The sequence below is a fragment of the Embiotoca jacksoni genome, unplaced genomic scaffold (assembly GCF_022577435.1).
Source record: "Embiotoca jacksoni isolate LCO1_2020_lvr unplaced genomic scaffold, fEmbJac1.0.p SCAF_21, whole genome shotgun sequence".
Classification (NCBI taxonomy): domain Eukaryota; kingdom Metazoa; phylum Chordata; class Actinopteri; family Embiotocidae; genus Embiotoca; species Embiotoca jacksoni.
This window is the reverse complement of record NW_027185352.1, coordinates 5,588,610-5,607,146: the sequence shown is the minus strand read 5'-3', so window position 1 is coordinate 5,607,146 and position 18,537 is coordinate 5,588,610. Positions and strand designations below refer to the sequence as shown.

General features: G+C 40.6%; 1 protein-coding gene across 1 annotated transcript in view; it reads right to left on the bottom strand.

The window, feature by feature from the left end:
• ano2b (anoctamin 2b) overlaps positions 1-10,019 on the bottom strand; it is a 61,456-nt gene extending 51,437 nt beyond the window's left edge. Inside the window, exons 1-2 of the mRNA XM_069156552.1 lie at positions 9,624-10,019; positions 4,423-4,809 (exon numbers count right to left, since the gene is read on the bottom strand). Coding sequence (XP_069012653.1) covers positions 4,423-4,809; positions 9,624-9,656 — 420 coding nt within the window. The 5' untranslated portion in view covers positions 9,657-10,019. The remainder of the gene's footprint in view (positions 1-4,422; positions 4,810-9,623) is intronic.
• Positions 10,020-18,537: the final 8,518 nt, after the last annotated feature.

Genomic DNA, 18,537 nt, shown 5'->3' with positions numbered 1-18,537 from the left:
CTATCATCAGTACAAACTCGTCCATACCGGCAGTAAATATTGTGAGTAAAAGGTTTCCTTTACTGCAGGCTGAAAGGCTGAATGACTCATCAGACTTGACTTTCTTTCTCCATCGCTCAGGTTTGCAGGTTTGGTGCAGCTTGCACCAAGTTATGCATTTTTGAGTGTTGCCCTTGGATACGAGCTGCTTCTAACAGACCCTGCCGTTCTCTAAATACCACTTTTTCACGAATTTCCTTTTCAGAACATGTTTCAGGGGGTTTGATTGGATTATTTTGTTGTTCAGCATAGCTGATGCAGTCCATGTTTGATTTTCTGTGAACCCATTATTTCCTCATTTATTTATGATTCCCAATTCTTAACTGTACCCTTGTTTTATATCTGATATTATTCATGTGGCAAAAAACATTTTATTTAATTCTTTCAGGTCTTGCCCGAGGAGTCCATGGGGTCAGTGGCTTCTAAAGCCGAACCTTCGAGTGAAGTGTATGTTAATAACTGCATTAAATTGATACACACATTGCTCTCAGTATTGGCAACAAATAAATAAACTGCATGAAAACAACCATGTTGAAGATACCACAAGAAAAACAGTGCATTTTCTATGTCATAATTATATGATCTTCTTTCACATCTGCAGTTAAGAATACATATTTTGTTCACCCTTTAATTGGGTGGGTCTGCCTGTGGATGAGATTCTGTCGAGTGCAGTTGGATGTATTTTACTAATTTCATTTTAATTTATTTGGCCTTCAGCTAAAGCCGACAGATACTGATCATCAACTTTGATGAGGATTGTGACTACTCACATAGTGTTACTATTATTTTGTCCAACAACAGCATGGTACATAAAAGGTAAAAGAGACACCCCGAGGTTTATGGGTATTGCTGTTGTAATGGACACCTTACATCATTGACAGCATGCACAGTCTCTCCCACCTCCTTCTTCTAACATGTGAGCTCCTGTGTAGGCGCTCACCTTAAAAAGCTTAACATAGTGCTCAGTTCAGATCCTGTGTCAAAGTTTATCTTCAAAAAGCCTATAAGACAGTAAAACTATAGAATTAAATCTGTGTATCTACAGGTTGATGTGCGAAATTATAATCCAGATTACTTCTGCAGGTTTGTGATAAAAAAAAAAAAAAGGTGAACCGTAATCATTATTATAACAACACTTTTACAAATACCAAACAGATTAATGTCCTCATCTATAAATAGACTAGCAAAGAACCATGCTCGTAATTAGTGACACGTTTTTTTACCACGAGCTGTACAATGCAAAGAATATGATCCTCTTAGCTCGAACAGCTGTTTTAGCATCTTGCAGCTCTTTGTTTTGATTTTATTCCTTGGAAAACAGCTCTGATGAGCTCATTGTACATTAACAGGCCAGCACTAAATGCCAGGCAGACAGTTAACAACTAGCTTGTGGTTAAAATGAAGAATATACAGTGGTGCTTGAAAGTTTGTGAACCCTTAAGAATTTTTCCATATTTCTGTATAAACATGATCTAAAACATCATCAGATTTTCACACAATCCTAAAGGTGGATAAATAGAACCAACTAAACAAATGAGAAACAAATATTATCTTTGGTTTCACATTATTTATTAATGATCCCATATTACATATCTGTGAGTGGTAAAAGTATGTGAACCTCTAGGATTATCAGTTAATTTAAAGGTGAAGTTAAAGTGAAGTGTTTTCAGTCAGTGGGATGATGATCAGGCTGTGAGTGGGTGCCTTGTTCTATTGAAATAACAGGAATCTATTAAAAGTCTGAGCTTCACGTACATCATGGCACAAACAGAAAAAAATTTCTGAGGACTTCAGAAAAATGAGTTGTTGATGCTCATCGGGCTGAAAAAGGGTACAAGACCACCTCTAAGGAGTTTGGACACTAATCCGCAGTCAGACAGATTGTGTTCAACCGACAAAGATCACTGAGAGCAAGGTGTGTAATGTTCTGCAAAGTCACAAAGGTAACCATGGTAACTTCTAAGCAACTAAAGGCCTCTCTCACATTGGCTAATGTTAATGTTCATGGAGTGCATGATCAGGAAAACACTGAACAACAACAGTGTTGCAACGGTGCTACAAAGAGAAAGCCACTGCAGAACATTTCTGCCTGTTTGCAGTTTGGTAAGAATCACGTGAACAAGACAGAAGGCTTTTTAAAAAATGTTTTGTGGACGTTTCTGGCGTGATGTTTAGAGAAAAGAATATTCTGCATACCAGCATAAGGACCTTATCCCCTCTGTGAAAACATGGTGATGATAGTATCATGGTTTGGGCCTGTCCTCTGGCCTCTGGGCCAGGATAGCTTCCCAAAGCCTTCTGAATTATACCAGTGAAATCTAAAGGAAAATGGCAGGACATCGTTCAGTGAACTGAATCTCATGATAAAAGGGTCATGCAACCACACATCAGCCCTAAGCAGACAAGTCGTTCTACCAAAGAATGGTTAAAGGAGGATAAAGTTATGTTTTTGGAATGCTCAAGTCAAAGTCACAATCCAATGGAAATGTTGTGAACAGACCTGAATCGAGCAGTTCATCTGAGAAACCCTCCAACATCCAGAGTTGAAGCTGTTCTGTACAGAGGAATGGATTGAAATTCCTCCAAGCTGATGCGCAGAACTGATCAACAGTCACTGAAAACATTTAGGCCTTGTCCAGACAGCCACCCCAAATCAGTTTTTTTTTTTTTTCATTTCCAGCCACAAATTATTTGTGCAAGTCTGGACAGCAAAAAATGCATTAAATGTGATTTTTTTTTATTTATTTTTTTTAATCCGATCTGAACCACATTTGGAGGTGATTTGAATTGCAATTCCATTTCTACAGATGTGTTTCGGTCTGTTCTGTATCTCTTGCGCCATTCACAACACGACACATACAGTAACAACATTATCAAGGTGACAGAGTGAGCAGAATCTATAATGTCACCAGCAGTGTTATCAGAGAGTGTAGATTTGGATGCAATGGAGGACAACAAGAATAACAGTCCAGGGACAGACGCTGAAATAAATTGTATGCTGGTCCTTTGCTTCCGTGCTGGAAAAATGCATCACCATCACAGCTAAGTGTATATCATTACAACAGCTGTATATCATTACCACAGCTGTATATCATTACAACAGCTGTATATCATTACCACAGCTGTATATCATTACCACAGCTGTATATCATTACCACAGCTGTATATCATTACAACAGCTGTATATCATTCCCACAGCTGTATATCATTACCACAGCTGTATATCATTACAACAGCTGTATATCATTCCCACAGCTGTATATCATTCCCACAGCTGTATATCATTACCACAGCTGTATATCATTACAACAGCTGTATATCATTCCCACAGCTGTATATCATTACCACAGCTGTATATCATTACAACAGCTGTATATCATTCCCACAGCTGTATATCATTACCACAGCTGTATATCATTCCCACAGCTGTATATCATTACCACAGCTGTATATCATTACCACAGCTGTACATCATTACAACAGCTGTATATCATTACCACAGCTGTATATCATTACCACAGCTACCTATGCAGATTGGAATATTGGATCATTTTCTTCAATCAATAAATGTGATGATGTTTTAGGTGATATTTATGCAGAATTATATAAAATTATAAAGGTTTCACAAACTTTCAAGCACCTCTGCTCAACAGCCTTTCAAGCTAAAGAGCTGCATTGGAGGCCAAAACAGAGGTAAGAGGAGCGTGACCACGAGATGATTAGTTACATTAGTCCAAATGAAGGCAACAGTTGCTCTGTCAGTGATGTCTTAATTGTTTTTTGTCAAGTTTGATGTTTCAAAAAAGGTGATGGTATGTGAAAATTAAACAATTATTTTAGGTTTAACTGTTCGATATTAGTCACTGTCCTTGGTGTCAAAATGTTTAAATTGCTGGTTTATTGTTTTTCTAATCATTATTCCAATCTTAATTCTCTTCATTGTATTCCTTATTTTAACATTACCGCCTGAAGCCTTATTTTTGCATTCACCACACTCAATCTGACATATATGACAATAAAATCCTTAAATTGAATGTTCCTACCTTACGCCAAAGTATGCTGTTGTGTACCAGTGTAGCTAAGAGAAGGGGCTGTGTGGGGGCTACTTAACATGTGTTTAACAGCAGTTTAACTGCTCACAAACAGGTTAAACCAAATAAGATCAACATTTTGACTTTGACTTGACTGTTGTATGTGTGTCTTTTATTAAAAGGTGGTCAGTACAAGCCTTTGAATCCATAAACAAGGAAGGGCTTTCGCTAAAATCCTCATTACTGCAAAATAACATGACAGTAGAAAGTAAAAGATATGCAGCCACTTCAGGCAACACCATGAGAAGGAGAGGAGAAAACAGAACCCTGACTTGTCTATGACTTCACTCACCTCTCGGTCTCTCTCTATCTCCAGACCGGCCTCCAGCAGGTTGGACTCAAACTCTTGTCTGATCAGTCGCATCTCGTGGTCAGCAGTCTCCGTTGGATCGCTCCCTCCTGCACCTCCAAGCTCCATGAAACCCTCGCCGACACTCGCAGCATCTCCTCCCGGAACGCCACCTCCTCTTCCTGCTCCCGCGTCCGAGCCCACCGTCGGAGGAAAGTTGCCGTTGGAAACGATGGATAACCGGTCTTGTGAAATTGAGGTATCGGTAGGAGATCGTATGGAGCTGTGCCGCCGGTGATGAAAGACCAGAACGTAGTCAACTTTTGTTTGGCCGTCATCGAAGTAAAGGCCATCTCCGCTGGCCTGAGGTGTTACAGGTGATTCAGCGACCTGCAGGGGAAGTAAGATTGAGCGGAAAATATGCATTAAGCACTCACTTAACACTGCTAACCACTGGAAACCAGTCATCTTCATCATCATTATTTTTACAGTAATCATATCATGGTATCCCGATCAAAACCAAATTGTGATACGACACCTTAAATCAGCAGTGGAGTTATGTAATAACTGTTTGAATGAATTTGAACATCTACTGCAGTGTCAGCACACGCAAACACAAGTGGCTTTTGGCAGGTTCTCAAAAACAATGAAGTGAGAACCTTCAGCAGCAGAGTGGGCAGTCAGCTCACCTTTGGCTGTTTTATTCTTTATTTAGACAGAGGGAAAGTAGAGAGGGAGACTAAACATGGAGGACACAAGAGGAAGAGCTTTATAGATTCTGGGCATGATGGGAGTTTTGTTTTTAAGTTCCTAAGAGCAGGTTTCTTACTTTTCAGCAGGACGGGTTTCTAAAATGTGGTGCTGCGTCTCTCTGTTACTGTTGGAATTCGACTTTATTCACAAACTAATGTCGTAATATGCAAAACAACAATCACACAAGTGCTATTACACCGTAAGCTACATTTATTTTTTGGGAGTTTGACAAAACAAATTGACTGTAAATAACCAGCAAAATATACTAATAATGATATAAGTTTAAAAGGGGCCAAATTTGGTGTGGAAATGTGATAGAGCTAAATGCTAGCTATTTTTACTGTATTGTTTTCATTTTAGTAAAACAATGAATAGCTAAATAAATAAGGCCATTTAACTGCCATAAAACAGAAAAATTCACCATAAGGTCATGTATAACATGCAGAAGACAGTATTATTTTAATTATTACGCATAATGTCGTCTAACTGAGCAAGCATTTTGTTCACATAAATGTCAGCAGCAGTGACTTTATGCTTTAACTTAGTTTTTTACGTGTAAGAAAAAATATGCATCTTATTCAGTACAAGCAGACATTTACGATGTTGAAATAAAAATGTTTGAAGGATTTTGTAGGCCTACGTTGGCCAGGTGTATAATTTAGCCTCTTTCCAGTAGCCAAAGTAGTGCAGTTTTCTCTCTGAACTTCGCCTTCATCTCTCACCAAGTGGGCATTTTACTGTTCTTTTCATGACAAAAGACTATAAATGTCCGACACATCACACAATGTAATTACTTAATGTTCCTGGCTCTCAGTGAAGTAGAGTTACGCTTGAATGTCCCTGAAACGTGGTCCTTTGTCAATTCTCAAGCCAGATTAGCTCAGCGATGTCAATTAAACACAGGTGTTGTCACCTGTATGCTAATTAGACCTCTTGTCTCTTGAAGCCACATTATTTGCGCCTGTTGTGTTGAACAACTGATGGAAAAAAAGGATTTGTCTCTTCCTCTTGTTTGCATTGTGGCTCCGGAAAGTCTCTTGTCAAGCAGGCTCCGAAAAGTTTCCTTTGTTTTCTGTCTTAGTTGCAAGTGATTATTTCTGCATCTAATTGACGAGTCCTGGTGTCCTTATCTTGTGACCTACAACCAACTCTGTATTACCATACGAAAGCAGATACAAAGGGAATGGGGGTGACTGTCAACTGTTTGTCAACTGTATAAAAGCTGCCCTAAGGAAAGCCCTGCAATAAAAAGGAGGACTGCGGAGGAGAGGACTGCTGGGGGAAACCAGGCTGGGTAGAGCCCGGCTGGGGCGAGGACTGTTGGGGAGGACTGCTGGAGAGCCATGCTGTAGATAACTGTTGGGGGGAGCACTGCTGGACACCTCTCTTTGAGGGTGCATGTAGTTGCTCCTTCTTGCAAGAATAAAATGTCCGATGTGTTTGATTTTGAACCAAGCCTCTGAGTAATTTTTCTAACATAATTGGTCCTTCGAGCCGGATCCCAACATCTCCTCCTTTCTCCGGACACATCCTGAAACCGTGCACGGGGGAGTCTGGGACTCCTGAGGAAAGACCCCCGTCCTGTTTCTTTATCGAAGCAGTTTGGACATTGGTGAGACCAGGACTGACTGGAGAGAGGACGAGTGACGGGATCCTAGAACAAGGCTGATTCACCATCAAAACATCGGACACCCGGGTAAGACAACTTCTTTTGTTGTTGTTTTGATCTAAAGAGTAAGGTCAGGGACCTACTAAAGAGTCTGAGTAGACTAGGTAAACTAAAGAGTCTGAGCAGATTAGGTAAACTAAAGAGTCTGAGCAGACTAGGTAAACTAAAGAGTCTGAGCAGATGAGGTAAACTAAAGAGTCTTGAGTAGACTAGGTAAACTAAAAGTCGCGCAAACAAAAATAGGTCAGGGACCTACAGGGAACTATAAGAATAAATAATTAGATACTGTGAATGTCCTACAAGTGTAAAGGTGGGCCGAAGCCTAACGGTACACTGTATAAAGACCAGTTGCTCGGGTGAACTCCATACAAACTGGTTGGCTCACAGATAGCAAAAATGGGGACATGCTGTAATAAGATCAAAGAGATACCTCTGGAGGGAGACGTAAAATGCATGCACTCAAAAGGCGTGGATAACATAAAATATTTGGAAAAATGGGAAAAGAAACACGGATTCAAGGGAAAACTAACAGCGACAGCATGCAGAAGGCAAGCTGATACTCCCAAAAAAGTTTATATAGATATGCAGCCCTTTTGAGCCATGGGATAAACCATGTCTCAACAGGAGGGATGGTATCTATAATAAACTAAGCATTTACAACACATGGCTTTACAAACTACTAAAAAAAAAAAATTCTGAAAGTGTTGCGAAGCCTCACGGCATGAGTCAGTGTGTCATGGTCTAGAAAAGTGCCTTGTCATGGTGTGTAATCAACATATAGGTGCGGATTGCTGAACGGGCCTGAATACACCTCAGCCATTGCAGAAGGATGAGACCTTTGCCTGAACCACATCGCACAGACATACCAGATTAAGTAAGCCGGCATTCCCCTGTGGTGAAGTCTGGCTACAAAGGGAGGCAATACCAACAGGGGTGCTTGTCTCAAACCAGTGAAGAAACTAACAACACCCAGGCGATTTAGTTTCTGGTGAGCTTATTTTTGGTATATCTGTGGACGGACAGTACAGCTAAAATGGCTCCGGACAGCATCACGTGGCATCCATTCAGGAGGATAGGACCCTGTGGCCTGAGAGCGATGACTGAACCACCACCCCCTTATGCAACAACAACAATTGTGATTAATATGATTTTCCTCATGATGATTCTTTTGTTTTTTTTGTTTTTTGTTTTTTTTCCGTTTTATGTTTATACTTTGTATGAACAGGAGGGACATGATGGAAAAAAAAGGATTTGTCTCTTCCTCTTGTTTGCATTGTGGCTCCGGAAAGTCTCTTGTCAAGCAGGCTCCGAAAAGTTTCCTTTGTTTTCTGTCTTAGTTGCAAGTGATTCTTTCCGCATCTAATTGATGACTCCCTTTGTGTCCTTATCTTGTGACCTACAACCAACTCAGTATTACCATACGAAAGCAGATACAAAGGGAATGGGGGTGACTGTCAACTGTTTGTCAACTGTATAAAAGCTGCCCTAAGGAAAGCCCTGCAATAAAAAGGAGGACTGCGGAGGAGAGGACTGCTGGGGGAAACCAGGCTGGGTAGAGCCCGGCTGGGGCGAGGACTGTTGGGGAGGACTGCTGGAGAGCCATGCTGTAGATAACTGTTGGGGGGAGCACTGCTGGACACCTCTCTTTGAGGGTGCATGTAGTTGCTCCTTCTTGCAAGAATAAAATGTCCGATGTGTTTGATTTTGAACCAAGCCTCTGAGTAATTTTTCTAACAACCAAGACCGGTATCACTCTTTAACCCTCGCGTTGTCCTTAGGTCAAAATGATCCACAGCTGTGTTCAACCAAGTTATATTTTATTTCTATATTTTTATTTATTTATTTATTTTTGTTGTTTTTGTTTTTGTTTTTTGTTTAAAGGAACCCTCACAGCATTCTTGTTACCAATGATCCCAAAAAATATGAAAATATAGAAATAAAATAGAACTTGGTTGAACACAGCTGTGGGTCATTTTGACCCGAGGACAACAGGAGGGTTAAGCTTAGTCTCCGTCTGAATATTTGCACTACATTTAGTTTCCAAACCTTTTGTTTAAATGTCTAATTTCTCAGTGTGAAACTTAAAAGTACAGGTACACTGCTGAGCGTTGTATGGAAGTGATTTCAGACACAGCTGAGGAGTTTGGTGACCTTGCGTTTTCCCAGCATTGCTCCACCAAACAGGTCTCAACAGCAGACACCTGTGAAGAGGTGTAAATGATCCCAGTAGGCTACGTTTCTCCTGATGTCTCAAATGTTCCAGTGCTTCAGATATCATTATCCTACTTTCACATCAGCTATATTGTATTTAAAAAAAATATCCAAAAACACAATCCTTGTGAAGATTCCCATTTTTATGGTTCTGGCAAGAAGGTTCGTGTGTTGGTGAAAACTAAAGAAAACCTCTGTGGGGAGGCGATTACCTGAGGTTGACAGAAGATTTGCAAAATGTACAAATCCATCACAGAGCCTCACCTGGTTTCTATGTGGACGTGTTAAATAGTACCCTGCCTAATAATAATAATAATAATAAAAATAATAGCCTAATAGTAACAATTATTGTCTTTCTGGTGCTGTAGGTAAAATAATCAACTGTACAAGTAAGCCTATATTTATATATATCCATATACAGAATCACTTCCGGAGCCAGATTATTCACTGAGCTTCCGACAATGACGACAAAATCAATATGAAAACTATGACAGTGGGTCACACGTGTAACAAAAACTAACGCCAGACAAACACGACTAAACCGACAGTGGAGGGACACCGCTGTACTCACCGGGATCTTGTCTTCATTCGCGGCACCCTGCATGCTGTTGCGCTTTAAAGACACACAGAGGAGGAGGAGGAGGAGGAGAAGAAGAAGAGCAAGAGTGAAAGTTGACGGTTTTTACAGTAAAACGCAGCCGGATTCTTCATCACCACAATCTTCATCCCCATCATCCCCAAAAGACACCCGAGGTCACCACAGTTAGTCCACAGTCCATGAGGAGCGACGGCTCATCCAGCCCAGGTTTCATTGCTTTGAAAAGAGCTGTCAGATGTAAAGAGGCTGCGCGTAACACACTCAGCAGCCCGATCTCATGCCGGTGATGCCCATCTCTCAAACTGTGTGATCTGGAGGCTGCCTGCGCACCGCCGGCGCTTTTGGCACAGAGTGTGCCACACTGTAAAAAGTGTCCGTCCTCAATATGTTCTGTAGTCTTTGCTGTTCAGTCTCAAAGTGACGTTTAACTCAACACTTTTCTGCCACACATGATTCTAGTTGGATCACAATAGGCGTGGTTTGTTTTGAGGAGTTTCGGCATGTTTCTTGAAAAAGGCTTTAGCTCAAATCACATGACTAAAAAAACAACTAAATTCACCTGCAGGCTGATAAAACAAGAAACTCCGTCACCTACGTCAAAGTTTTTCTCTCTTTCTGTTTCATTAAAACGTCTTTTGTTCTCATTTCTACTCTAAAAGGCGGATTAGGTGGATATTTTTTGCAGTGTGGAGAGAGAGAGAGCGAGAGAGAGCAGCCTTAGCTGCTTCGACAGCTCTCTGATGTAACTTGTAGAGAAACCCGTGGTTTCCCAGCATAATCATTGAAGCTGCTATATATATATATTGTATTTGAAGGATTGATTTTGTCCCTGTTTGCTTCTTGCCAAAAACTTTTTTGGCTTGTGACCCTTTTAAATGAGGCACAGTCCACATGTGATGGATCACCACATGCTACATGGCCAAAGTGTGAGTATTTTAGGTAATCAGTCAATTTTTCTCTCTGAAATTGTTTCATCTGAAAACATGTGGAGGAAAAAGGAAAAAGTCATTAAACATAAACATAATTCTGTGTTGCAGCACCATCTTATATTCTGTTTTATTTTCAGTTTCTCATGAACGCTCAGATTTATCAGCCTCCAGGTTGGGAACCATTGTTCTGCATGTCGACAGAGTAATGAGGGTGTATTGTGAAAGAAAAATAGACTTTTACACCCACCTCACACTTAACAGTACTCACACATACCTTCTGAGGCACCACTAACCCCAGGCTTTACTATGAACCTGTTTCAACCTTAATCCTCACCTTAATTTAAAAAAAATTTCCCCTCGGGCATTAATAAAGTAAATACCTACCTATCCTCACCTGAAGTCTTCTCCCAAAACTAACATTAACCTTGAATTTCACATTCTTCTTCAAATCTTGACAAAGTAAATTTAGTTCAAATATCTAACTTTTATTTTGAAAGACCATAAAGCAATAAATATATTTGGTTTCCTACATTATTATCTCAGACTGTAATATCTGAAGTAATTTAAATGAGACTTTATTCCACCTCATAAAATGATGCAACGTGATGAAACTCATTACACACACAGGAAATATTACATGATTAGCTCAATTTAACAAGTTGCTCCTTGAGCAGTCCCCCAAACAGTGAGGAGTCTCAAAGTCGTTCCCAAAAAGATGAAAAAGATATGAAAACATATGGTGGGTTTTTTCCCCCCATAGAAACATATACTCTCTGCGGTCCTTTAGTCACCTGTAGAAGACTCTGGTATTCCTCAGCCCAGGTTTCTTCTCTGTAAGGTTCACGCTTCAGCATGCTGTAGGACATGGGCTCCAGTCCGACCCCGGAGACGTCCCTGGTCAGGTAGTACAGAGCATCGCTGTGGATGGAGGACGATTCACTGAGGGCTGTTGCCACTTTCATGAAGCCTGCACCATTGGGCCATGGCTCTGGAAGACATTTATTTTGAAAGTCAAAAGGAAATAGAAATCATTACAGTCCAGGTGTCCAAATCCTGATTATACATTTGGACATTTAACACAGAGGAAGTCAACTTCATGTTGTAATGTTCCTGTAAATGAGACTTAAAAAGTAAAAGTCTTCTTCTTTTCTTCTTAATTGGTTTGCTGCAAATAAAGAGACCACCAAGAAGGACAGTTTACTCTGACAGAATATTTCCCACCAATGACCAAAATCAGACATGAAAAAGGGCAAAATGTGAGCTTCCCAGATGATTCAGGTGTATTTTTACATCTTGTCCTGTGCAACCTCTTTACAAAATCAAACAGACTTACTTAAACTTACATAGTTTGCTTTAAATTTATGCACTTCCAAAAAAAATTCTCAAACATTTGATTTAAAAAAATATGCTAGCTGTCAATTCACTAGTGGTAATTAAAGCAATGAGCTGAGGTCACTTTACCTGCCAATAAGACTACAGCAATCAACTGCTTGACTTAGCTCAGCACCAGTACTGGAAGCAGAGGCAAACAGCGAGCCTCTGTCCAAAGGTAGCGAAGTTTACCTCACTTCAACCCAAAAGGCTCACAAGTGAACACATTATGTCTCGTTTGTTCAGTATAAAAACAAAAGGAAGTGTTTAGTGGAAGGTTACATGTCTGACTATTTCTTGGCCAGATGCAATGATTTCCTGAAGATTTATCTGAGTAACCACGCAACCAGGTTTCAGGAAGTTGATGCTCCTAGCCTAGAAAATATTCCAACATATAAATCTGTTGTAAAACCACAACCTGACATATTTGTACTTTAGTTTTTGTCCGTCTTAAATGCTTACACTTTAGGCTGTTTGTTTTGTTTTGTTTTTAATTTCCATCTGAAAAAAGACATCCTCAAATTTAGTCAGTAACAGCTGCAAAGCTCTAAAGCCAAAATGAACCACTTTGTGCTCTATGGATGAGAGACGCTTGGGAGGACTTTGAAACACAATAAATGTCTTTCTCCTCATCACCAGACCAGATGGTCATCACAACCAGAAATTAGAGAGTAAATAACAGCTTTATAACAATTAGTCATTAAACACTGACGTTACTGAACCTGTTCTAAAAATTCTTAACTGCAACTTTACCAAATTTAATTCATCAGAAATTAAACACAACAATGATAAATCCATTTTAGTCACAGTGTGGCCTCTTCCTCGAACACAATGCCTGTGTTTTTATAGCAGATACAGCCTGTTCCTGGTGCAGGGACCTCTGGGGTGGAAGGGAACATGTTAATGAGTCAGATTCAGAGGGTCTGAGACACAGAAATAGTTCTCTTTGGACAGAGCCAGAAAAAGTGTTTCCAATTGTTTCCCATCTTGATGCTAAGCTAAGCTAACCATCTGCTTGTTGTTGCTCAATATTTATTGAACAGTTGCAAGTGTGGTATCAATCTTCTCATCGGATTCTCAGCAAAACAGTGATTGTATTTCTCAAAATGTCAAACTGTTTCTTTAACTGAGCTTTGCACAAGTTTCTTTCAGTATAGATGGTCTTGTTTCCAGGAGGAGCATTCAGGGGTTAAGTACCTTGCTCACAAGCACCCTGACATGTGTCATTATGAAAATAGAAGGCATTAGTCATCTACTTTTCAGTGAGGTAGTCATGTGAGGGATTTCTCAGCAAACGTAGGACCTCGTGGTAATGATGCTTTCCGGGTTTTGAGGATCGACATGTTCAGTAATCGCTCGCTGTTGTGTAAAAGCCACAAATATGCAAAGTGGTCTGGTGAACTTTTGTTTCCTGCCGTGCAAATTGATGCTTGTGTCAGTCAATCACAAACCCTTTCTCACAGCACTTTACAAAGGAGAAGCCTACAAAGAGATTAACTTCTCAAAGAATACGAAATAACACAAGGAAACAAAAAAATATAATAAATGGAGTAAGAGTCTTCATTGAATTCTGTAGCGGAGCAGGGAGGACACAAAAGAAAGCAGATGACTTGTTGCTCAGTGTGTCATGTTGATTCCTCTGCAGGAGTTTTAATGCCAGCAGTGACAAAACATATCCATCTTTATCAGTGTGACTGCCATGCTGTCAGGAACAGCAACAGATCGCCATTTTTTTTTTTTGTAATAAGGTTACCGTGTGTGTGTGTGTGTGTATGGTTATTTTAGGGATACAGACAGCTGTAGCCATAGTAACGCACCAGGCCACGTGCTGTGCTCTCATTTCAGCACCATGGACAGCTCTCTCTCTCTCTCTACTCTAGTCCAACCTATCTTTTCCATCTCTCTCCAAAAACACACAGTTGTCCCACACTTAAACATAATGTATGACAATGAGATCTGCCAGCCGGGTCAAGAGGGGGGAAACGTTTTAATGATTTCAAAGCACAAATAAGGGAATACATGTAGCGGCAACACTTTCTGTTCCTTACAGCTCACTTGACAGCAGCACAGTAGCCTGGAGGTTAGAGAGGCAGGCCTGGAGATGGAAGGTCGCCAGTTTGGATCTGCTAGGAGGGGGACTGAATAAGGAATATCCCTCTTGTATAGCTATAAAGCAGGGCATCACTAAAAATGGGGTTCCTGATTTTTTTTTTTTTCTCTCTGATTTTGTCAGAGACGATACATGAAATGGGTTTAGAGGACCGGCAGGAGACTTTTTGGGGGCCAAATCTAAAAGAAAAATGAAAGAATTTGTAGGAAAGGATGTAAGGATAAGATATTTCCTGCTCAGAATTTGCATTTCAAGGGGTGTTAAAAAAAAAAAAAAAAAAAAAGGACAGATTATTCTAAATTGGGATATTGTATGGTTATGGTGCCTGACATAAAAAAAACTAAAACAAAAAAAAAGATTCCTCGTTTTTCTCAGAATGTTGTTTTATATAAGAAGCTTTTAGAATCTCCCCCACTAGATTCTGCCTCTCAGAATGATTGTGTAAGGTAAACAGTCTCTATTTTCACACTAATTTCTAATGGCAGAGACAAAGGGCATCTTTCAGGGAACAGCTAATGGGCAGCAGCGTGCCACAAAGACTTAATGCTGATGCTTTTATCACATGTTGTCTCCACTCTGGCTTTGCTGATTGCACGGAGGCTTCTGCCAGAACCCTGTCTTATTTAGTTTGATGTTATTAACTATTGATTAGACAAAAACACTAATGTTTTACAGCTTTTAAAGACTTTTAGCGTCTTAATGTGATGCCTGTTTTTAAAGCATTAACTGAACTTTGTGTTGTGCTGAAAGGATTTTGTCCTAAATATTAAAGTACCCCGTGTTTTGTTTTTTTGTTGAATTTGTACCTTTGCTGTGCAGAGCGTGTTCACATTCATCCGCTGATTTTTCAATGTTTACAGAAAACCTAAGTAAAGACATACCCAGTATGTACGAGGTTTCCACTATGGGTGAGCATAGAGTCCTTGGGTTCCCAATCAGATTGAGTCATATTTACCACTTGCTTCTCACTAGTTTGTCCAAATATGGTGACCTCTAACTCCATGATGGCTGGGGTGGAAATGCCAAACATGAGGCTTCAGAATGGCAGTTGTGACAGCCCATCTTCTCTAGTGTGTGTGTGCTGACAGCTCCCGTGTCCACCCAGGCTTGTCTTTATTTGACCATTTCCGCAACGTCACACAGTATTTATACACATCCAGAGATCAAAGCGGTTTGGAGCTAGAAGTGACCATATTTGGACGAGCTGGGAGGGAGCGAGCGGTGGATCTGATTCAATCTGATTGGAAACCGAGCGGCAACAAACAGTGATGTCACCAATTGGTTTGTGAATGGCCATTTTGGAGCCTTGAAATGATACTACGGCCCATCCACAAGCCTGTCAATCAAACAGACACACCCCCAAAAACATAGCTTTTTGAGGCTTTTGTGGTCAATAATGATGGGATTATTTTCAAATGGATCGCCCGAAAACTGACAAGGAAGAGTGACTTTAGCAAACATGTCTTCATCGCCTGCCTGCTTCATTTCAGAACAGTCCCCCGGAGCAGCCCAGTGTTCACGCTCTACAGTGCACAAGTTGCTTCCTCATAAATTAATCCTTCATCTCTGAGTGGTTTCTAAACAGCGGCTTTGTTTAGCCCACGTCTTTCAGGGTCTCTGAGTATGTTAACTCGGCAGTATCCGGCCTTCACTGAACCAAAAGGGTGATTTCACTTCAGACCAAACGGGGTTCCTCACCTCACTTACAGCCCAGCAGCAGTCAGCCATGTAAACTAACCCGGATTACCGCCATGCCCGAGGCTTACGTTGAGGCGGCACATGTCTGACAAACAGTCCTCCTTGAAAAATAATTAATTCTGTTCAAATGTGACAAAATAGTTCCTCCAGGAGATAAACTGAGAGCAACGAGGTGACTGACATTAGCACGGAGGGGTTTGACTGCATAATCAAATTAAAGTCACATGCAACTGTACACCCCGGCTGCCGTAAAGAGCTCCCTGTTGACGGCCGCCCCACACGGCCTGCTGACACACACTAACACACTCTCACACACACTGGGGGAACAGGGAGGGGGGATAATAGGCGGGTTACTCTACGGTGGTCTGTCCTTTGTTGGGTGAAGATACAGGAGGGACAGGCGGGACAGGCCACACAAAGGGGAAGAGACGAGGGCTTCCTATAGGTTTCCGTGGCACTCACCTGCGCAGGTGGAGGAGGGGGATCTGCGGAAAGTCATTTCACCTCAACTCTGTGACTCGGGCAGAGAGGCAGGCCCTGTTTCCTCTCAGTTCCCAGTCAGTCAGTCAGTAGGTTGGCCATGCTGGTTTGCTGTCAGCAGCAGGTGAGAGGAACAAGAGCAACACTCTGACTCAGTGGTGCAATCCTCAACTCAGCGGAGGCTTAACTCTGCCGAGATAATACTCCTCTCCAACTGGCTGGCAGGGTAGCAGAAACTCCGCAACTCAGCTGATTGTGTACACTTGCTTAAAGGCACTGCACACCGGGCTGGTAAGGAACAGACCGGCTGGCTGATTGGGTGTTTGGTGAAGGATTTACAGCCCCACATACTCAGCCAGAGATTATTGGCCCTCTAATGTGCATTAATTACAGCGCCTTCTGTTTAGGGTTAGCAAAAAAACTTGTGGGGGTCTTAAAGGTCCACGTCAAGGAGCTTAAGAGAGGAAGAGGAAAATTAAAATTATACAATAAGGAGTTTCACTCGTGTAAGGGAGATAATGTCAATTCATGTGAGGCACAGGAGGACTTTGGACCTGCAATGACAGCATATTCAGGACAACAAAAAAGTCTGGATGTAACCTGATAAAAATAGATTGAGAATCAGAGAATTCATATCCAAACAAGATGATGAAAAATAAATCTACACATCCATATCCAGGAGGTCAGACTGGAGAGGATTTTAAAAGCAGCTCTGCTGCTGCACATTAAACTGCCTCTCATCATTTTTACCAGGAAATGGAGTTGACTCAGGTGTCATCACCTAATACAGTGTATGAAGTACCTAAAAGCAACACTTGAGGAAAAGTAGATATCTCACCAGAAAACAACTTCAGTAAAAGTTAAAGTCACCTATTAGAAAATGACTGATATTTAGTGTAACTAAGTTTCAAAAATGTTTTTATATTCGATGTACTCAACTACAGCATGATTTTGTATTATTTCATTTCTTTTCCACTGGTTGACAGCAACTCAACCGGTAAAAGGCAGCAAAGAAGAATGCTAACAAATATTTCCCCTATTCTGTATTCCCATAAATGTTTTCTTTTCACAATATTTTCATTGGTACCAAACACAGTCCCTCAGCACAGCACAGCATACACTAGGTTTATGCTATATGGCCACCAAATTGTAATTAATTCAATGTATGAGAAATTAAATATTTCCTGATGTCTGTGACTACTTCAGTGGAAAAGAACTGTCAGAGTCACGAATAAGAACAATAGCAAATCAAAAAAAATGCTTATTCATCACTTTTGTTAATACAGGTTGTGCCAAAGTTTCAAAATTCCCGCAGAATTGACCCAGAAATTCAAAAATGGAGTGATTCAATATGCAGATTGGACAAAAGCTTCAACTTTAGCTCTCATTTGCCAATAATAGTGAAAGTGACAAATTGTTTGTTGGTTAAATGCACCTTAAGAGTTGTAGTTAACTTCTCCCTAGAAATTTTGTTGAACAAATGTTTGTATTTTTGACTTTTTAATCAAAGAACCAGATCTTGTGTAATGCAAAAGTTCATTGTTTGGAATGACGACTCAACTGCAGCTGGTCCAAAACGACGGAAGTGCTTCAACTTATTTTCCGGCAGAGTACACAATAGCTCCTCCCACTTCACAACTTCTTAAGGATGTAAACGAAGCATTCAAATATTCAGAGAATTGGCCTTTCAGATTTACAAGGAGAGAAATGCACACACATTTTCTGTTTCAAAAATCCTCCAAATTTGGACGAAAAACAGAATGTGAACATGCTCGTACCTTCACACTGTGACGTTAACTCCATAAAGACGCTGCTCTTCGTATGCTGCACACATCTGGACCAGAATTACTAAAACATGTTCTGCTTTCAAATTCGTGTTAAAAACAGTTTCTTTCAAATTCTTTTCTATACTTGTACTTTTCGTGTTTTTCTTGGTTTTCTACCAAATAGGACTTTGAATCAACCCGTGTATTAAATGTGTTACACAAATAAAGCTGACTTGGCCAACATTTACATTTGGTTATTCAGTACACGAGACAAAGTCTTCAGTTAAATATTCAGCATTTGAACTTAAGGAAGGTTCCTCTGCAGCTAAAGGTCCTTTTTCTTATCGATAGATGTTTGCTTCTCTCTGTTTGACCGGTCACACTTGCTCCTCACAGATGTTCTGTTCTATAAAGACTTTCCACCTGTAGGAATGAAATAAATGACCGTCTTTGCTGCAGGCTTGTGTGCTGCACATTCTACTTCCTCCCAATCTAATTGCCTGGACAGCCTTTTCAGTGACTAATTGTTCTAC